The sequence below is a fragment of the Linepithema humile genome, chromosome 4, assembly GCF_040581485.1.
Source record: "Linepithema humile isolate Giens D197 chromosome 4, Lhum_UNIL_v1.0, whole genome shotgun sequence".
NCBI classification, from domain to species: domain Eukaryota; kingdom Metazoa; phylum Arthropoda; class Insecta; order Hymenoptera; family Formicidae; genus Linepithema; species Linepithema humile.
In genome coordinates, this window is record NC_090131.1 from 16387647 (window position 1) to 16410640 (window position 22994).

Genomic DNA, 22994 nt, shown 5'->3' on the forward strand with positions numbered 1-22994 from the left:
TCACGGAATTCCGAGGAGTCGCGAAATTCCGAGACGTCGTGAGATCCTGCCGTGACAAATTCCAACACGCAAGATCGTTGCGCGCGCGTCACGCGCAACCCTGACCACTTCGTGACGCAGCATCTAGTTAATGCTCGTTACTTGCGTCTTGCACTGATATCTCTTAACAGCTGAGACTAAAAAAAGACACTGGAATTTCGCACTCGAGTTTTCCAATACAAAAAATATTTGTAACTATAAATTTCTGCTGAAAGAAGATGTATACCCCGTTGTTGTTTCCGACAGAACTGCTTAACAAATAATAACGTAATTTTGTGAAATTTTCTTTCTAAAAAGAATTTTAGAGCTTTGCGAAGTTTTATAAATCCTACGTGATTTAGCACAATGCGATGACGATGAAAGAATTACGATCAGCGATAAAAGCAACGATACTTGGGTGTCTATTCGTCACCAACTCATCGATTCTGCATTGGAATTCAAAGGACGTCGGCGAAATCGCCGTAACTCACCCGACGATCATAGCCGTAGACATAACTGCGAGTCTCCGCCTCGGCGTGTCATTTCAGTCCAAGCATTGTACAAATTATGACTAGCCGCAATAACGATTCAAGTACGTCGTTCCGCCACGAAATCTCGCAGTTTTCGTTGTAACCGCGGCGATAATCTACGATGGATATATATTAACCGATAGAACACATTCGACGGGTCGATGACACTTTGCGCGGTTCAGTTCAGATACGGCCTCTGTCTCGATCGACGCGAACACTCCAGTTTCGAAACCAACGTGACGCGTCCGCCGCGTTACGTCACCGTCGGAATTCAACGAGAAAACTGTCGTCACAGCGCGTCACACACTCGCAGTCGAAGACTCGGGATCGACTCTGGAAAAGCCCGCGATTGAGCCGAGCCTATATACGCTTCATTCGTGCAGGCAGTGAGAATTCGCATCGGGGAGTACATTAAGTCCACGGAGCTTTCGAGTCGAGGTTTAACCTGGATAACGTCGTGATATCGACGTTTAATCGTAACGCTGACGTAACACGCGAATCTCCGCGGTGACGAGAAGCGGTGATTCCCCTCTCTCGTAAACCGACGACCGATCATTCAAACGCCGTTAAAGCGGCGCATCGCCGTTTGCATCGCCATTAAATCACACGACGGAAACAGCGGATTTTAATGGTATCACTATCGACTCGCAAACCACGAATGGAAAGTTAAATCACTCCGCGCGGCGGAAGCGACGACGGCGGAATCGCGTTGTCACGCAGAATCACACTGCTCTCTCGTACTCCCGAAACAATTTCCGCCGAAAACGATCTTCCGCTCGATCGCGATGCGAGAAGTCACTCCGTGAATAACACGCGGCACGCTAGTCACCGGAACGCGATCGCCACGTAGAATGCCGGCGAAGATGCGACCCGGCGTGACATCCCGGACCACGTGGGGACTCATCCAAAGGGGGATTTTGGTGGGGGATATTTGTCGCCCGCCGCGTGAAAAACTGCCAACACTTGAATAGGCCCCGACACGCCGATGAAAAACGCGGCTACCGACTCGACGCCGATGACTCTCAGCTGGACACCGCCTGACGCCTCTAGCCGGGACACACGGATTTCGTGCATGACTACACACATCCCGGCGCGACCCTGACGAGTCGCGCTGGAGGATGATCGCGCCCATCGTCGGCGTCGTCTAACGAGCGACCTGATCAATCACCCAGGTCGTAGGCCACAAAACTGCCCGGCGCAGTATATCAGAACTTGTTTGTGCCGCCAACTAAATGAATTAACGAGAGTCGAGCGATGCGTTTGACATATCGCTGCACACACCGCAATGTATCGGCGCAGACGGGACAAAGTTATGAAGCCGTATCGATAAGTGCGGATAACGTAATTATCTCTTGCATCGAAGAATCATCTTATGCTACAGCGAGTTTATGTTATTTAACACATTCGATATCGATGTTTAATTATAGAGGCATCGCAAGTTTGTTATGAAATTATTTACCGAGAAAGCCTTTCAAGCCTATTCTCGGAGTTTCCCGCGTTACGGGAGGGGGCGGATAAACGTCTCCATCCAGAATACCGACCACAAAATTTATTACCTTTGTAGTGCCTATGCAGCACGAGCCGATCTACGCAAACGCCCCGACAGAAAGAAATCACCTGGCATCGCGTCACAAAAGCGAGCTCCGAAATGTTTCCTATATGGCCGTGGCAAATTGTGCGCGACAAATCACGCGTGTCAATGGATTCCCAGACGGCCACAGCAAATTGTCGTGACCAATCGTGGCGGCAATGCGTCGCATCGCCAGCATCGCGATCAAGATCAACCCGTAACGCGGGTCACAATTTGATTTAGAACCAGAGTAAATTCGACCGCTAACTGACCGGCCCTAATCGCGCAACGGACGCGATTTACAATCATCGCAATCACACGCTATTGATACATTTGCTAATCGACAATGCATTTTATTCCTAATTAATACGCGTAGTAAAAGAAAAAAATTGAAGTATTCCTAAAAAGTATAGTTGTAAAGCAGCATTCATATATAAAATAACTGGGAAAAAATGATTGCTATTGAATTCTTCGTAAATACGGCTGAATAAACAATCGTTACTTAAAAACTCCTGGAAAAATAATGTATTCTCCGAAATTATTAGAATACTCAGAACGTGAAAATTAGTAGATTGCAGTACTCGAGTGTAAAGATTACCGTGTTAATTCGCAACTTCCATCTCTTCGCCTGACGATTTCCCACGGAGAATCCCGCGAAGTAATGCGATTTTATGTCAATAAAAAAAGACGCCTTATCGCGGCTTGTCATCGTCATAATAAAAGCCTAATATATCCTTCATCTTAGAAAAATCTTATCTATTTTATGCCTTTTTCAAGTATATAATCATGACTTATATAAAGAAACAAATATTCAGAGATCCGAGAACTATATTTTTGAAAAAAATTGTGGCCTTCAGAGAGAATTTTTATTTCTTCAATTACAACAGAATCATATCCAACTTTTTATACAGAGATCCATCTAATTTCAAGTACATCATAAATCTTCCATGCATCAAAGATTAAATTCGAACTCACCCATGCGCGCGCTTCACTAATGATCAAGACCAATGACTAATCGGATACAGTCGTGATTAGACTTCTGAAATTTGATCCTCTCGCCGAATTTACATGAGCCAGTCATTCGTATTATTTCCGTGAATAGCATCTGTTTGTTCGGCAACCTCCGACTTCCAGGAGAACATGCGGACCATCATCGAATTCGTCATCGAATTCGTCAACACGTAACATTATGAATAATAGTTCTAGTTGTGTCAAAACATCTCAGTTTTCTACGAAAAAAGTCTGACTGTTCTAATTTTTAACAATGCTGACGATTCGTGCAATTTGTGTGCGGCAGATCAAAAGTAAAAACACGGCCTCATTTGCTAGAAGAGAACAAAGCCGAAGCCGTTCTATGACGGTACGGAACTATGCCGGCAGCACGCAAACTATCTTGTTGATCGAGCCTGACTTTTTCTTCATTCCAACACACGAGCACACTCGTGTCTCCGGGCTGGTGCCACGTGAAGTGGTAGATAGCCGTCGACGTCGTGCGTTTATGGAGAACGGATAAGGAGACGACGAGCGACTAAACGCGTCCTGTAACGCTACGTAGAGGACTGTCGTGCGTCAAGTGTACCGCGGCCGTGATGCGAGCGGCGAAGCGGGAAAGGGGGAGAGAAGAGGGGAACATAAGGAAGGAGAAGAGAGCACAAACAAGAAGAGGAGCCACGCGAGAGAGGAATACGCGACGTGGTTTTTGTTCGGAAGCCGCGACGCTCCGCCGGCGTCACATTCATTCTGACACGCTCCTCGTCATCCCCCCTCCCCCCCTCCCTCCCCCAACGCTAGGAAAAAACGGCTACAGATTGGCGGGAAGAGAGCGAAGAGGGTAGATGAGCAAATATCATCGTTGCGGGGGAAAAACTGCCCACGGTGATTTGTTGGTTCTCGAGAATCCCATGTGAGAACAGTGAGTTGTAGGCCAAACTATTAAAATATTTATCAATTTTCATTCCCAGCGCAAATGTTATATTCTGCGATATGTAATTAAAATTGCGTACTTGATTCATTAATTTTGATAGCTTATTTTATATAACCGAATTTCTAATTCTGCGGATACAATAGTTGCCACTAAAGCCGTTGGAATGTTAAAAATTTAGAATTATAATAATGAATCAAATTTCGGCCGATATTTGTATATTTTTTACGATCGTAAGAGTGTCGTAAATAAGTGTCATTTGGAAACTCACGATGACTCACCGTTGAAACGGATCTCGTGCGCCGATAGAGTATCATCAGGCTATCCTTTGCATTCCTAGCGTTTTACTTAGACCTACTTAAAAGGGTTGGATGATTCGATGCTCTTAGGGCGAGTATCGGTTTCGGATGAATCCATGAATAGCTCGAGCCGATCGAAACCCGGCGCGTCCTGCGCGACCATTCATTACTCGTCTCGTCTCGTCTCGTTCGTTAAGCCCGAGCCGTTAAAGAGGCCACGGTTAATTGAGTTTTAGGAATTCATTTCATCGTTGATAACCCGACGCGCTGTGCTCGTTGCGACCGACGTCCGAGAATTTCGAACGAGGCGATATCTCTCAAAAGAGGCACCGCTGCGTGTATCACACATACTTTCGTGTCTCACGATGTGGGTGATCGCGATAATCGGAGATGTATTTCAGTGTAAATCACGCGAGCTTCATCGAGAAAGTCTCAGATGCAATGACATTTCGAGGCTGAAATTTATTTCGAATATTATTAACTTTATCGAATTGATCAACGTTACTTCAACAATTGCAGTAAAACCATAGTTTTTATTTGTTAGGATTATCCCAAATCAATATTTTTGATATCTTGTAAAGTGATTAAAAACATAATAATATACAAAAATGTGTAATTATGAATCATACATAAGCCATTTGCATATGCAGACGTAACTTACATTCTAACTTTCGCACATATCATTTCGACTCGACGATTATCATATTACCGAGAATGTGATTCATCTACGAATACAATCATCATAACAAAGCCGCATAGCTATGAGAGCGATGATGAGGATGCAGCTATACGAGTGAACGCACATTTATAGCATTTCAAGCGAGCATAATTGTCGTAATTCGGTCACGTATTTTTAAACAGAAACAATCAAGAGTGCTGACGTGTGTAACACGTATTTACGGACCGTTCGTGTACGATTCGCGATGCGTTTTCCGCGAAACGATCTGAAACCATGCGTGGCGTCTCTCGCGATAAAAAAAAAAAGCAAAAAGGAGGCGAGAAAAAATGTGGAGGCTATAGAAAGTTTTGTTTCGAAAAGCAACATATCGCCGTTCGACTCGGTTCATCCACGTCGGCATTTGTTGTTGGACCATAATCTCTAATGGCTCCTATAGGCATTTAAATAACCATCTCACGCCCACCCACGATCACTTAACTCTCTCCATTTCTTCCCTCCTTCGCATCCCTCTCTTTCTCTCTTCTCGGAACCTCGGCGCTATCAGAGACACACGCTTTGACGATCGGAGAAAAACGACTGTTCTCTCGCTCCGGCTTTCCATTTTTTTACCGTTACGCCCGATCGACGGGGGCTCACCATTATTCGCCACTGTCGGGAAAGTATCGTCCTTAAGGGTCAAGGGTCGCGTCGGAATTGCCGGGTGATTTCGATCGAAGCGCGGATCGTTACGATCCAAGCGAAAAATCACTGATGGACGAAGACGAATGCTTTCGCTAATATTGCATTACCGGGATGAAAATGTACGACGTTCGGGGGAAAGCCCGCTCTGCCAAAATCCGTCCGCGACGGATCTTCCTCGCTCGCGGCACGAGGATGAGTCAGCGGAGATTAGTCATACGAAACTTGGTTAGTCGACGAATCCGCACAAGAGCGAAAGCGCACTTTTAGGGCACTCTCCCAGCAATCCGAGCCACCGGGAACGGCGGTTCGCGACGTTTCGATCGATTCGGGCAACGATCCACCGATTAAATTTATATTTAGCGAGTCGTCCGTCGAGGATAAGCCAATGTCATGTGGAATTTCGTCGACGTCCATGAAAACGGAAAAATGCTCTCACGAAGAAGATTAAATCGACTCGCTGATAGAACGTACACGGAAATTTTATGATCCACACACTTAACGAGAGTCTCTCTATAATGTAGGATTCAACTTTGCTCTTGATCGATTAACTCGGAAGTGCCCAAGATATAATAACACACTGGTTGAAGATGTAGAAATCACTGGAATCAACATTCTACACTTGCGCTATAAATAAGAAGCCGTTGAAAATCTATTCCGAACTGGAAAACACGCGTGATTTAATAATAATAAAATGGTTACATTGAAAAGAAGTGCCGAGTAATGCAACGAGACAATTATTCTATTTTTGTGTATTGTATAATTACTTAATTGGAAAAATAATTATACATCGTGCTAATAACGCGGTTATTTTTAACGTGAGATATCATGATTCACGCATGTGAAGAAAAGTATTCGACATGAAAGCAATGACTCGAAATCGCTGATAACGAGAGTGTGGGAGTACGCAGAGATAAGACTTGCGAAGTCAGCGATGGAATTCGTGTAATCGTTCTCAGGAATTTCGTGGAATCGCTTGCGCGACGGGGAAATAAACGTGTTACGCAATGTACGCCGTCGCGACATCTAAGCTCGACGACGTTCTCACGATCAACATTGTACAATCGAATGTTTACTTAGCCCAGAAAAGGGATGCAATATCGAATTCTTATCAAGAGTATCCTCAAACGTCGATGAGCAACGTCATATTTGTTAGCGATCTTAAAGCCGACAAGTGTCATTCGCAACTAAGCCAACTGCTACACAAACAAGCCGAAAGTCTCAAATGTGTTTTAGAAGCAATTAAAATATGATTATATTGCATGTCTATCAAAAATCCTATTAACGCAATTAAAAACAGCAACCAAATTAGAAAAGAAATGCAATATTATTACAGCCATTTAGTAAAAATTTAATGTTAATTTAATAATTACATCGCTTTCCTCCTCTTCTAAGAAATAAAAAATTAAAGCAGATGTATCGAAGTTATGTTGACGCTTTGATCGCTAAGTATTTCATTACATTGCGATAATCATTTACAGCCTCTTTGAACGGTTAAACGATAGAAAGTTAATTTACCTCTAATTACCTGAAGTGGATAATTGCATCGTTAATATGGACTTATCGATTCGCGAAAAAAAAAAAAAAAAAAAGCATTTGTAGGGTTTCATGGCGGCCCGTACAGACGAGCTGTCTGAAGATACCGAGTTAAAAAGCGATTTTAAGCCGCCGTGAAATGACCGACCGAAATCGCTCCGTGTTTAATAACTCAACGCGTAGCCGGCCATTGCACGAGAGAAGCGCGCCGTGCCGATAATCTTCAAGTTCGCGATACACTTATTGTCTTCGTAAACGAACCGCTTTGGAGCACAATTAGCCGACCTAATTAAAACATCGCAATAAACGCTGCGCGTTCGCGGGAGGCACACAGCGACGAAACAAACGCCGTCGAGAAGGGGGGGAGAGTACCTTTCCCGATAACGAGCAACAACACGGTTGGATACAATTAGCGATGAAATCAATCGCCGTGCCGCAAACTCTCAGCCATCAATATGCATAATCGCGCGAGCGCCATTAGCCACGTTTGCGCGTGTGTTCGTAACATCAATGTGGCGTGTCGTTGCGAAGGTCTCCTCCTACTCTGGCAGCTCCGGCTGCCTTATATGCGTAAGTCGTTTTAGATGTAATTAATGAATGATTTGCACCGGTGATAGCGGTAAGCGGAGATAGAGAGAGAAAGAGAGAGAGAGAGAGAAAGAACCTTCTTGCTTTCCAAGAGTAGAACCAGTCCGAGGCGTATGTATCTACCGCGGCTGTTTCTCCGTTCGCGGGAGGGACTTTGTCATGCCCGAGTGATATCCAATCGGAAATATAGTCAGCGGGAACGTGGTATCCAATCGGCGGTATGGATTGCTGCTAATTGGCCCCGATACTCACGGACAATCATCTAACCGCGGCGATCCGCCGTGGTCCGCCGTGGCGGAATAACTCTAATGCCACGGATGGTATCGGCGATCATTTTCACCCGCCCCGCGCGTTTGACCATCGCAATTCCGCATGCAATTGTCAACGCCATAAAAAGGATGACTGTTGAAGTTAAATTCGCAATGAGTAAGAGATTTAAATCAATAATTTTATAATATACTTTGTTTAGACAGAATTAAATTGGAACATAAAGAATAATTTCTCTTTCTGTCCCGCGTTTTGAGAAAACTATGTAAAACAAGTTTTATGTTGATCATTTTATCCGATTATTTGTTTTTGTTGTGTCGGATTCGATTTTCTTATTTCTGTTTTATTAGCCTTTTTCGATTTCCAAGGGAGTGATGTTCAGTCGCCAGTTCCCGTCTGTCATTTTGAAAAAGATAGCATCGCGAGCTGTTGGAGTGCCTCAGAATCTATGCGATGCGATTAGTAATATTTCATATCGCGTTATTCGATCTTCGTACCGCAGCATGCAAATTACCTACCGACGTTGGTGGTCCGACTTATTTCTTAATTAGCTTTACTAGCTCGAGGGTGCGCGGGGACGGCGAACGAGGAAATATCCCCGTTGCTCCTTTTTTATCAACAACAAGCTCTACACCGCTACTCCTTAGCGGGATCTCCGACAGGATCCGCCCGTGCCATTAACAAGCGAACACGTCGGAGCAGTCGAATCGCTTACCGATGTACTCGCCGGCGTTCTGACCCTCTCCTCTTCTTCTCGCGCGAGCACACGCGCGCTCCTGCTCGTCAATTCCGAGTTCTGTTTGCATTTGGCTTTCCGGAACAAGTGCTAAAATACCTGGCGCTACGCATGTCATTAAGTCGCGCGGCTATTACACGCCGGGAATAAGCGACGCCGATCCTCTCGGTCGTAAAAGGGGAACCTCGAAACCGTGTTAATTACAACAAATATGGGAAACCGGCATCATCGGGCTTGGTAATCCCAGCCTGATGCAGCAAACAAGCACACGTATTTCTCAATGGAGTTCCAGAAATAATAAGTTTGAAATTCGTATCGCCAAAAATACAACGACGCGCCCGGCCGGCTAGCAAACATAATTAAGTAAAATCTCATACTTGCATGTATTTGCCGAAATTTACGCGTGCTCGCGAAAAGCAGCTGCATACTTCGATAACATTCTAGGAAACTTTCGCTACAGGATATTTTGAGTTAGTGCACATAAAGCAAATTGAACAGATGAGCGCAAGTAGATAGCGTCCGCACTAGTCAGACACGGGCTTCGCGCGACTGCTTTCGCCGCTCGAATTAATCGCAGTATATTAAATCTATTAAAAGATACTGATGCAACTTAAAACATTAAAATTATTGACGAAAAATGCATTTTAATTGTAAACAAAAAATATTAAAAGATGTAAAAAAACGCATATAATATCACATCTCGCCCATGGCGGTCCAATAAAATGTTGCAACAGTATTATTTTTTCATAAAATCTTTTTTTATCGAGCGAAATAAAATCAAAAAGTTTTTGTCCCAAATAGCGGCACTAGCTTTGCCAAGCCGTTCTACGCGAGGTAAATCCACCAGGCGACGTAAACAGACGTAAAAAAATACTCGACGAAAACGTCCCGACGAAATTCGTCTGCGAAGTGGATATCCCGGAACGTGTCGTTCGTCTTAAGGCGTTTTTATAGTGCAAGTTTGCCACGTAAGAGTCGGAGAAAGCAGAAGTCTCTCGTCCGCGGTGCATACGCACCGTTTCTCCTACCCCGGCGTTCATCGTCGCGAGCAAGCGTCTCTGTGTGCGTATTCCGTGGGAGAGCGCACACGTCCGATGCACACCTACCGATCCGCGATGACGTCCAACGCCGACGTGAGCACCTATATCGGCAGCCGCGCTGAGTAAAGGTACTTTTGTTTTTACGGCTTTACGAGCCGTATCGCCGATTGCTCCGTTTGTTCAGGTTCAACGATCGGCACCCGGATTCCGATGGCGATTCGGTTGTCATTCCCGAATCCCCGTGGGCGCAGAATCGCTTCTGCTTTCGGCGGAATTCCCCCGCGCCACCCCACTTTCATCTTTCCGTCGAATACTCGTGCGGCACATCGCGGAACTTAAGCCATTAGAGTTCACAATCCGCTTGATAAAATCCTTTGTCGCCGATCTCTCCCCGCGCACTCAACGAGTTTACACGTATACTTTCCAAATAAAATTAGTAGAGTATCGGATGTAAAAAGAAGAATATAAAGAAGAATGGCTATATTCTTTTTACGGTTTTACCATAATTTTCGTAGATGTTTACTATCAAACTTTCGTCAAAGCTTTCGCAATCTTTTTGTTCAATATTTTCCGAGACGTCCCGATATTGCAGCATCAAATGGCGATATTGTAACAGCAAAAAGCCGAAATTTTTTAAAATAACAGATTGAACATAGTACGTGATAAATTTCATAGAAATTTTGAAACTCAGATGCAGACGCACTTATTTATGCGTAGAAATAATGTAGAAAGATAACCAACAGTTTTTTACAGACGCACTTTCTTCGCGCTGTGTGTATTCTCACGCTTTAATTATTCAACGATTTGCAAAAGTGTCGACCGAAACATTCATCTCTCGTCCACTAAATCTTTCTGACACGCGCGCGCAATTCGAGAGTCTCATACTCGTTCCCAGTGTCACGGGCTGAGAGTGTTCGCATTTTCGACCGCACTCCGCGCGCGATTACGACGCATGTATGCGACGACATCCCCTGTGTGACCGCAAACATTGTGTCATTGTCACGAGAGCAAACGTAGTATCGCGTGTGTAGGCGGACGTCGGGCGGGCCAGCACGATGAATTATACATCGCGAATGTTTTCGGTCTCGAATTTGCATCGCTTGAACGACTACCGTCCGCTATTCTTAACCGCGGGGGCACCCTCTCTCTCGCTTTCCGACTTTCTCTCTTCGTTCGCCGGCCAAAAAAGAAGGTACAAGATGTACGATCTGAGAATCCGTCGTGCCTAGCTGCAGTTATACGCGCCTGGCGCTACGTGCGGTCGATGCAATCTCGCTACACATAGAAATTAATTGTCGCTGGTCAAAATAAACGTTCCACGTTCGGCTTTAGCCAGCTGCTTAGCATTAAAACATACTCACAAAACTATTTCGATACAAAAATTTTTATTTATTATATTCAAAATAAATTATATATCTTGCATATGAATGAATGTAAAATAATAATTTAATTTTTTTTTTTTTGGCGCTTATCGCAAGATTGTCTACCGGGAATTCGCAAGATTGTCCACCGGGAATTCGCAAGAACTGAACAAAGCGCTTGCAGAAATTACAAGAGTGTTGCTTGAGCTCACACTCGCTGAATCGTCGCGTACAGACGAACGATTCAGGGATCCAAGAACGAGGCTCCTTGTCGTCGCTCCGACGTCGCGCTCACGGACAACAGGATGAAGCAAAAGCAGCGTCCGGGCAGGACGCTTATCGCAGGACACGCGCGATAATAAACGTTCCTTTTACAAGCGCGGAAAGCGTATAGATACGCGTAGAGCGCGGAAAGAAGCGAACGCGGGAAGGAGCGGAGCGAAAGGAGTTGAGTTGCGGATGCGTTTCGCGTACCAGTGAGCGTCGCCGTTTGTTTTGCACGTGCCGGCGGAAACGAATCTCCCCGATAAAAGCTGGAGTTACGATCGGGCTTTAAGTCGGGCTGGGAAAGAGATCGCTGGGAACGCAGGGGCACCGCGCCCGACGGCCGCCGCGCCACGCGATTCGGATCGATATCGCGTTAATTGCATGCCTTCGCGATTGTGCATTCGCGGTCGCAGAGACGAAGTAGTCCGTCGCCGGTAACGCGCAGCAATAGCTGCATTCGCTGGAAACCGTGTTCTCTTTTTCATCCGGGGATCTTATTCTTCGCCGTAATAACACGCCAAGTTCTTAATTTATATAATAACTTTTGTGCAATTTTTTTCTCTTTTAAACGATAAAAAATGGCTCAACTTTCTCAAGATAATGCCAGTAAACCAATTTATTATAAAATTTAGGATTTAAGACAAAGACTCATAAATTTTTTTGTTCGGGGATGTCATCCGCATAAGTCCGCAAATTCTTTTCTTTTAACTGTTGCAGTTCCTCCTCGAGCGCATCATTTTACCGAATTTCTCCGCGCGCCGACTTTAGCTTTCTCCCTTTCTCAGATATTACTCATAATTCATTACAGCCCGGCATGAGTGAGCTCTGCTCGTAAAGCACGAACGAGCCGGGGCTCTCGACGAGAAGGAAAACAATAGCCGCAATAGCAATCTCTTCAGCGGCCACTGCCGCCGCCGCCGTCGCTGCCTTCTGAAATAGCGCGCCGAACGATCGCGGAACGACGCGCGGAAGCGAAGTCGCCGCCGTCGCCGGGATAAGGATGCTCAGATCAACTAACGCAATACCTCGGCCATTTTGCACAAAGGATCCACACGCGGTCACCGAGACCGGCGCCGTGGAATAAACCGAGAGTAACAAAAACGGGGAGAAATACGCAGAGAAAGAGACGCGCGCATCAAGCATGCAATAGCGACGCCCCCGTTGTAAATTATCTCGCGGGAGGCGAGCGGGACAGAGGTGAAGCGGGGCACGGCGATGTGGATAAAGCTCGAAGCACAGAGCGAGGAGGGAATGCGACGGGAAAGGAACCGCACGCTCGCGGCACGGAGCTGTAAAGAGAGAGCGGGTCGAGGGTCCTCTCTCCAGCGGTCTAATTAAGAACTCAGGCTAATTCAATTATAATTTATACCTCGAGGCTGTAACCCCGAGGTCCTTGGTCCCCCCCCCCCCCTTCGTCCAAGCCTCCTAGGTACGAGCAATCAATTACACCAAGCTAAACGCCACATGTCCGCGGTACGATAATTTACGACGATTTCGGGCTTTCGTCGAATCCTCTCTCGCGAACGCCATGACGGCGAAACACGGCGAGATCGGCCAGGTCATCGTCGGCAAAGGGGGCCGCGTCGTGAGGAGAGAAACGAGGTTGCAGCGAGGTAAAGAAGGAGGAGGCGACGCGTCCGCCGCTTGACAGGATTGAGACGTCTTAGATTATTTGTTTGGAGTGCAACGCCGCTCCGCCCAGCTCATCTCGTGAACTCTTCTTCTTCCCCCGACGCCTGCGTTCTGCACTGCTCTCCCGCCGCCACTTTCTTCTCGTCAGCAACCACCGACGGTGCCTTTTTGCCCTCGCCAACAGTCAGAAAACGCACAGTGTACGCGAGATAATCTCACGGTGGACGTGCTCCTCACGTCCTTGGAACCGCGTCGGCTAGTCACGGCTGAGAGGAACGTGTAGCAGTCTTTTGCATATAGTGTCAAGGCCACTGTTCGTCTTCGTAACGTGGAACTGTCATTATTCAAGCGACAGCTCAATCTCAAATAAATCGAATAAAGCGATTAAAACTTGTTCTACATGGAAACAAGATCCTTCGATTTAATATTTTTGCATATCCAACAAGAATTAGCTTTTTTCTCGGAGAAAGAAGAGATAAACGAATGAATTATTAAAATATTTTTCATCTAGAAAAATATATGATCTTCGTCAAAGTTCGAAATGTGACGACAGGAAATGTCACTTGAGTCGAAAATATCGATAAAATGCGCTAGAGTGCAAAGACAATATCAATTTACGCGGCGATATATAACAGCCAAAATTACGTCACAGTGATTTATGGGTTGGAAACAACGGAAACATTTCCCCATTTATTCCTCACTTTAAGGCATCCTCTAAAAGCACAATAAATTAGCATTAAAATAAAATATCGTTTATCTGGTGGCCAGCGATTAACGCGCGTTGTCAGAAGCATTATTACGAAATGTATTATATACGACACCCGCATAATCGGTTCGGACTATTATGATATATCACAAGGCATTTAATAATCTATAAAACGATAGGATTTCCGGCGTTCATTCACATTAATATAAAATTAACAAACTTAACATATAAATTTATTCGGAGAATATCGGCATCTCGTCAGACGACTTAAAAATCACTGAATGAAAAATAAATATATAGCTATAAAAATATTTCTGATATGAATATTTAATACTTCTTACGTGCGCAGCATGAATATATCAACATGTTTAATCTACGACAGTATAACTAGACATAGAAATATAGTTTTTGTCCCATACGTCATTCGGACAATTTATGGACTAATACCTTGTCGAAATAAATTGGTATCCCAAGCAAGATTATTTCTCCGAACAACAGATAACTTACAGATGATTGATACGCGTGCTATAAGTAGTCGATAGCTAACACATCATCATCATTATGTCGGAGCGGATGTGACAACAATAATGCGATCGGTGTGTTTTTTTAATATCTGACATAGCTCTGTGGCGCGAGAACCGCGTAGAATTAGTCACGTTCAAATCAGAATGGCAAATATCGGCCGCGGTCGCGGGAGCAGACGACGAAAATGCAAATTAGGAGAAAGTCCGAAATGTATACGTATATACAGAAGCAGGCAAATCATCGTGCCGCGCGTCGCGTGTCACACGCGTGCACACAGTGAATAACTTATACGCCTGCGCTATATGCGAAAGATACGCTGTCTCGGCGGAAAATTATGCAATCCACCTGAACGTCACTTGGCGATGTTTACTACTCCAATGGAATTTAACGCGAACGGCGGGGGAACTTCCGATAATAAATTAATTGCGAAATGTCAACGTTGCGAAATCTCAATTCGCATATTTATTTTTTGAATATTTATGTTTGTGATTCAAATCATTTGTCTGGAAATATAGTGATAAATATACCAAAATAAATTACCAAAATACCAAAAATACCGAAATACTTAAAAAAATTGTCTGAATTTATTGCACATAGTCACGTTGATGTGATGGAGTAGTGTATATGTTTATGATTAAATGGGAATAAAAGGTGAATCGGATTATAGTTAGAAAGGCGGAAAAAGTATAACGGCCGGACATAAGAGTAACCGCTTCCCGGTATAGTGCGATGAAGTAAAGTTAAAGTAGGCGAGTTGCGACAAATAGAAGAAAGTGAGCGGACGAGTTTTTAATTTAAAATTCAATTCACCCTTCGGTTCTATTCACCTTCCGTTTACTGTCTCACAATGCACAATGGCCGGGGAATGGTTCCCATGCTAACCGAGCAGTGCGATAGTTCGTCGAAAACGCAATTGAGAAAAGGGACAACAGCGGAAGCCGACTCCCACGTTCAAATAGCCGCCTGAATCCGTGAATGACGAGCGTCCTGGACTCGATGATCGCGAGTCTACACTTCGACGAGAGGAGAAGCAAAGAGAACGGGCAAGATGTCCGCGTACGTCGTTCCCTCTATAAATACATTTACCTTGTTTGCGGAGCACTTGTACTTGGCGGCTTGTACCGGTGGAATGCGACTCTCCCTCTGTTTCGATCGGTTTTCTCCAAGGGCCGTGCGGTAAAATTTGGACCCGGGGAAACTTTCGACATACTACGGTTGCTTACGAAATTTTGCCATCGCCGGCTATTGGAAATAATTGACACTTCAATGATATTAGGAAACTACGGTGAAAGTATTTTTTTTTTCAATTTATGTACGAAACTTTCTATGCGGAATTTATATATGGAACAATTTCAATTTTTAGATGTAGCAAAATTATTATTTATCACGCGTTGTCAATATTTTTCGAATTTTGCAATGCGAAAATATTTCTCATAATTGTCTCCACAATAATAATATTTTTATATTTATTGCAAATGTGTTGCAAAATTGTACAATATAATTCTTTCCTTTTGATTCAACATCCAGATACTCTACATCTTAAGTATAACACGCTGATAATTATCGTTCTAATTACCAACGTAATCTCCGTCATCGCGCGGACACGACGATAACAAGGCTAATGAAAATCTCGGCGTTCTCTCCGGCGAAACGACCGCATTGACGATTCCTTTATTGTGTAACGCGACGCGTGATCAATAATTTTTCAGCGTGCCCAACCGCAGAGCTTCGGTATATCGGTTACCCGCACAGCTGATCGATTAGCCACCAGTGTGGCTAGTTATATCGATCTGCGTTTCTAATGTGACGTGTGTTTCGGTGAGAGAGCGTACAAGCGCTCTCGCAATCTCGATTGCGACGACCCAGAAATGCTAAAATTCACCAGAGAGCGTTACATCAATTCTCCCGAACACACACAAGTGCGATTGCAACTTTAACGAATTCCATCACCGCGGGGAATTGGAGCCTGCAGCCAACTTCAAAGTTGCACCACGGGGATCGAGCGAGAATCAAGTTGTAAGTCGCTCGTGAAATCGCCGATAGATCTACTGCCGCTTCGCGAGCCAACGGCGCAAAGGTGCAACGGCGAAGAAAACGTGTCCGGAATAATAATTGAACGAACAGCAATTTTTTTTCTTCAAAGAGATTGAGAAAGCTTATTGCATAACCGAGAAATAATTTAGTTCTTTACCGTCGGCGCTATAGCGCCGCTTATTAGAATTGTTAGTGGCATCGATCAGGGGTATAAGCCGAGGGCGATGAAGCGAGTGCGACGAACGAATAAACCATAAAAGATTGAACAGGAGGAAGTGAGGATTGCATTTGAGAGTGTCAGTGTGGAATAAATCCTGACTCGGTAGCCGTTTCTAAGATTTCATTGACTTTAGGGCATAAATATTATCACAAAAGAACTTGGAAATTTAAAAAATTTTCTCTTATCATCAACAGAGTGCCGCTCTCTTATCACCTGAGAGTAAATATACGATTAAACGATTGTGAATCGCATCGTGCAGATCGACAAACGATGAAGCTTTTGTCACTTCGATATCTATTAACTCGCTATCTCGTTCGTTCGTGCCATAAACGGTATCTTCGTGTTATATATTATTATTATTATTATCGCAACTATTATTAGTTCGATCGAGCGAGAGACGTCTATTGCTGCACGATAAGACGAAAACACGGAGATCGCAAGCGTACGAACATCACGTATATGATAAGGGCCACATGTCCTTGGTAACAATACAAAAAAGAATACTTTATCCCGTAGAACTGGCCGGAGAATATCGTGAACTACGCAAGCGGCGATGCGAATAATTCGAAACCCATGCATTCGCACGCGCGCTTCTTGCTGATTTCGTAACATTAATACACTGTTTAGCAAAAAAAAAATCGACGCACTTTAAACAAACCTTCTCACTTACAAGAAATTTTACATATGCTGCGTTGATGAGCAGAATAAAAAAATAATGATGAAATCACAAAAACGATTTATTTAAGAAAATTTATGTCTTAAATATTACAAATACTTATTGCGTAAAGCCAAATGTCACAGATTTAGAATTATTTTATATGCGTCGATTTTTCTATAAACAGTGCACGACTAGGCGTTTTCTTTTTCTTTTAGATTGACCATCAAAAGACGTTTATTTTGTCCATAATGATTTTCCAAGGTTTAATTAAATTTAAATGGATATTAGTTAAATTTAATATTGTAGTACTGAAAAATTTAGATACGATCAGGTAGAATCCTGTCATTCTGGTGGCACAGATCAGCGGACCGGTCTCGCTCCCTCTCTCGGTGCTCGTCCATTTACATACAAATTTATTCGCGCGTGCAGGCGGCGCGAATCGGTGCCGGCTTCAAAGGCAAACGACGTCGCCGATTATTTAGCCCGGAGGGCCGAGCGTCTTCGTGAATGGAGCCAGCCGGCCGGCCAGTCGGTCGACCGATCGCTCGCAGTCGCGAGTCGCGCCGCGCTTCTTCATACATATGCCTGCCGATAATGCCTTCGGTCAATAATCACCGTTCAAACGCGGCACGCACGCACGCACGCGGCCGGCCTCATCGCAGGCCTTCGCGCAATGCTAACAGGCCTTTGCGGAAAAAGTTGGCGCCAAAAATATTTGCCGTCCGGCGACGGCTATACGTGAGAGCACTTCGCTGATAGGAGGCCGCCGTGTACAGTCGTTTTTCATGCCGCGCCAATCTGACCATTGAGGATCTCTATGTGCTCTCTGTAATTCCCAATTCTAATAATAGTCTCATTAACATTTGCAGATTGAATAATAAAATAAAGAAATGTTAGCTGCGTATTGTTTGAAAAAAAATATCGATTCCAATACTCACATTGATATTTATGTATTAATTGATTGATGCGCATTTATAAACTGTTTATTTATGCAAGGATTATCAAAAGTATTTTATCAATAATCTCGAGATAATTTTGGGAAAACCAACACTTTACTGACAAAAGTTTCGATTACATACTTAATATCTCTTCCCGGGGATTTCGTAATCTTGGTTTGATAAAGTCTAAATATTGAAAAAATCCGTTCAAAACAAAACGACGTTTGCACTTGAAAAATCCGCGCTCGATCTAATGTAATGGGAAATTCAAGAATAGTATATACATAATAATGGCACAATGCAGTGCTACAAGCACATTTTTCTTCGGCCGTTCGAACTACGCAGGCTACTTTCCACTCCGTAGAATTGGTAGATTTCCAGAATGCTGCTTTTTATTAGCTTCGAAGGGCGTAATCTCTTGGCAATTTACTTAAATCTATTGTACAAGTCCATTGTTGGTTATCGCTTCGATTGATTACGTGAGATCGAGTTATATCCGTTTTGTGCCAGTAGAAAATTATAAACACGCGTGAAAAAATGAGAACATGTATTCTTGACAAGACTTAAGCCAACACTTCAAGCTTCATCGACATCAAGGACAACAAACTTCAAGCTTAACTTCAAACATAGAGCGAACTACGGGACTGAAAACATTTTCAGCTATTATTCACTTTGCCAATATACACAATTTATCACAAGTTGCATTCATTATAATAATTTTCGTCACTTTCGATAGATTTGCAACGTGATTGTCCGAACATGAGAAATTAGCATAAGCAAGTACATAAAAATTCTAGGAAATAACACCTTTGCAAATCTCACGGAAAACTTTACCGCGTTTATCGTTTCAATTGTCTCATTTTCACGTTTCGCTACCCAACACATTGGCGCCATGGTACTGGCGATAATCTAATCTCGCGATAATGTATCGACGTATTACTTGCCTGTGGGTGTTTATCACGTGAACTTCGGGAAAAAATGCGGAGCCTCGCGTAGCACTTGTATACATGCACGAGTGTTTATTTATATCAAAAGTCGTATGCAAGGCGATATTTGTAATGAAAGAAAGCCGTATGCAGACGGAAAACACGAAATCTTAATGCTTTCAACTCGGCGAGATTCTCCAAATTGTCTGTTATGTAAGGGCAATACAGATTACGGTAATCTATATCGCCCGATCGAACATCTGCAATCGTAGAATCGCCATTAATATCGTTATTGCTGCGCGACAAGCGAGATTTACGCGTGATGGATCGGACATTCTTCTCTCAATTTGGCTCGGTGATTTAACTCGGTATGATTGAAGCAAAATAAAAGTAATGTATAAAGGTCACGTAAATGAAGATTCCTATCTGTTCTTTGTCTACGGCCAAACATCTCTTCATCCGGACATTGATCTCTCAACCAGGCATCATCAATTCTCTAAACGCAAACATGATATTTAAACGTCTGATATAGCTCTGATATTACTTTGAGATGTTTTTTATCATATTACAAAATGACATTATTAATATTACGAAAGGACATAGTACAATATCTTTGGAATATATTTTTATCTTGAATATTAAATCTGTTATAGAGAAGTTTTAGATAATCTTATTATTAGATAAAATTTTACATATATCAAACGCGCATATTAAACGTAATATTATGATTTTTCTAAATAATACACTGCTCTCGATTATTATTCATTTAAATCCAATATTTTTATATAAAAATTACATCTTGCCGTGATACATAAGCAGAAATAACAATTAAATTTCAACGATTAAAATCTGATAAAATAACTAGCAGGTATTAAAAGTATAAATAATCAAACTGATCGAACAACAAAGTGTAGAAGAAATATTATTCTTTCACGATGAAGGAGAAATTACAATTTTAAAGAAAAAAAGGTCGAGAGCATCGAGAGATATTATTGCTATCGATAGGAAACTTATACTGGATATATTAAAAAAGGATGGTGACTTGAAGAAATGAATCAGGCCAAGAAGTCTCGAACGGAAAGCTCGAAGGGAGTGCTCCTTGATATTCGGAATTTAATCGCTCGTATATCCGCCATTACCTCTCTATCTTGAACAGCAATTATTGTCAACCGCGTCCTTTGCCTTTCGGTCGGCAGATGAATCTACTTCGACGCTATCGAGCGCGCATTATGTGCGTGCACACGTACACGTACCAATGTACTGCCGTGCATACGTGTAGTACGTTATACTGGCACCAAACGTATATAACTCCGTTTTATCGCGACCATTAAGGAGACATTAAGTTCCTCTGCCAAGGGAACCAGCTTGACACTAAGGACAAAAATGGCTCGGCGGTTTCGTTGAGAAATCTGAGTACACGACCGCAAGGTCGACAAAACGTATCAAGACGCACGAGCGCCGCAGTCGCCGCGGCGAAAGAAGTGCATCTTGCGCAAATCACCGCTGTCGTTATCCATGCACGCTTTAATCGAGATTTACGCTCAGTACTTAACATTACGCGAGTTAAAAGCGCATTGACGAATTTTACAAACTGCCGTCGAGCTTAGTTTCGATATCGACCGTTGAATACTCTTTACGATAATGGACCTGCTCGTGTGTACACTCGATCGACAAGGGGATCTACATGGTACGAGAGATTAAGGTAATTGATTTCGTAAGGCAGCCATACTCATAATTTCGTGCGGACGCGACGTATTCGTGGAGAGGCGTCGTCGAAAATCGGCATCGGCGGCACGGACGGCGCGGCAAAGGAGACAAACAAGAGTAAGAATCGACGACGGCATTAACATTCCAGGCATAATATCGACATAAATATCGGCTCGTAAGATATAGAGTCCGATCGGCAGAAAATATCCGGTAATTACAATCACTTTGGACGTCAGCTTGTCCGTTGAGACGATTAATGCAGCGCGCATCGATCCGGGTCGTCGGCTCGTAACGGATTATCGTGAATCGGACATTATCGTGAGGGTACATTAACGGTGCGTTACAATCGCGATATCAATTGCGCCAGTATCCACGTTAGCGTGGAAACCGCCTCGCGATGCTTGCATAACGATTCGGAAATCATAAATACGCGAAATAAGACCGCAGTAAAACTTTCTGTCAGTGGAAACGGCTTAACTGTAATGCCGCTCGACGCTCGCCTAAGAGATGCTACATTTGTGATAAATTTATGATAAATTTATGCGAGGATATAAGTTTCCAATGAAAATAGAATATAACTTTTAATTTTAAATAGTTTTCTTCTCACTCGATAATTTATACAAAATGTTCAAAGAGATAATCTCTAAGAAAAAATTTGCAATTATCTGGCATAGCGATTAATTTTAAGAGCCCGTCAGGAACAATGCGTGCGATCTGGAGGGTTGTTTTGTAACAAGTAACGAAGTCTCGGTATCTGACCCAGATTAAGGCTATAAACTGTCCAGCCATAACATTGGTACACCCGCTACGTTCCGCGACACTGTTATGATAGGTATACGCTGCCCACACTCCGCTCTTTATCCCCTTGTATTATTAACAATAAGCTGGACTATCTCGTGACGTCCTACAAGTAAAAACTATGTTGAAGCATAAATCTCAGCGCAAAACAAGGCGTTGCGTCACGGAAGCGCCTTCGGTAGTGCACCGTTACGTTAGTAACATATTTAATCGTCGTCATATATTCTCCAACGTGTTTATTGCCCCTTTACTCATTCCGAACCATCAACCCTGGTTTATCCGCTTCAGTCTGCTCCGGATAGCACGCGATGCGTCTTATCCACATACGTAGCTTGGCATGGACGCCGCGTGCTTTAAAAGTGGGGAAGGAAAATGCGAGAATGCCTCGGCGAATCCGCGTACAAATTGACGTGCAAATATTAGTCGTGCACCTTAGCAATTCTTAAACAAGTTCATTACCGCGAAACGATACGATGTTCCCCTTTATGTGTCACGAGTGACCTACAAATCCCGAATCACGCCACTGATCGATAAGTCCATTATTCGCGATAATGAAAGCGTTGCGATGCATTACGTAAATTAAATCCGTAGTATATAAAAAAATTAGAACCGCGATATGAAGATGTAATAGAAAGTATGTCACTATTTGCAATGCTACTCGGAACTATAAAAAAATTTGGATTTTTTACATAATGGCGTCATGAAGTTAACCTCCCGATTTTTCAAATCGTATTTTCGTTAATTTAAATGGCAGAATTCTTTCTAAAATGGACTGAGAACTCTTCGGGGGGCATCCAGAACTCTAATCATTTTTTTCAAATTTAAAAAATGGGGGAGCAACTTCACAGAGATCTATTAAAGCGTCGCATGTAAAATTTAGCGTTTGTAATGTAGTTTCAGTGACTGCACCAAATATCAAGCCCGACACGTGGCATTCGTAATGGATTATACCGCCGCGCCGGTGCAATGATTTTCGCTGACGATGCAACACTATGATTACCAGTTATCGGCGCTGATATATAGGTTCGGGAACGATGATTCTCTGATTGAATGTGTAACTGCGCCGCGCGGTCAGCGCGAAATAACAGCCCATTAGGCGTGATTCGGCGCGTGAGCCCCCTCCTCTCTCTCTCTCTCTCTCTCTCTCCCGAACCTAATCGATCGAGCTATTAGGGCCTGTCGAACAGCAGGGTCGCGAATGGGCCTTGTGCGAAACCTCGAATTTCCAAGGCATGTCTGTGCGGACGCGCGAACCACGAAGAGAGATCTCGTCGTAGGTGGTCTCGGTGTGCGACGTATAGACGACGTATAGGTAGTGTAAAGTCGTTTTAAAGACTCGTACTCTTACGAGACGACGCCG

At 43.5% G+C, this 22994-nt stretch overlaps 1 protein-coding gene across 7 annotated transcripts in view; it reads right to left on the minus strand.

The window, feature by feature from the left end:
- The window catches only part of ths (thisbe), a 119760-nt gene that overhangs the window by 19283 nt on the left and 77483 nt on the right, over positions 1-22994 (minus strand). The window contains exon 1 of one of the 7 annotated variants that reach the window (XM_012367103.2): positions 3094-3837. The exons of 5 other annotated variants lie outside the window; for them this stretch is intronic. Coding sequence is in view for 1 of the 2 variants with exons in the window: in XM_012367096.2 (XP_012222519.1) it covers positions 510-532 (23 nt within the window). In the remaining variant the exon portion in view is untranslated. Of the gene's footprint in view, positions 1-509; positions 1177-3093; positions 3838-22994 lie in introns of those variants that run through there. One more of the 7 variants, XM_012367096.2, reaches the window with a different exon arrangement.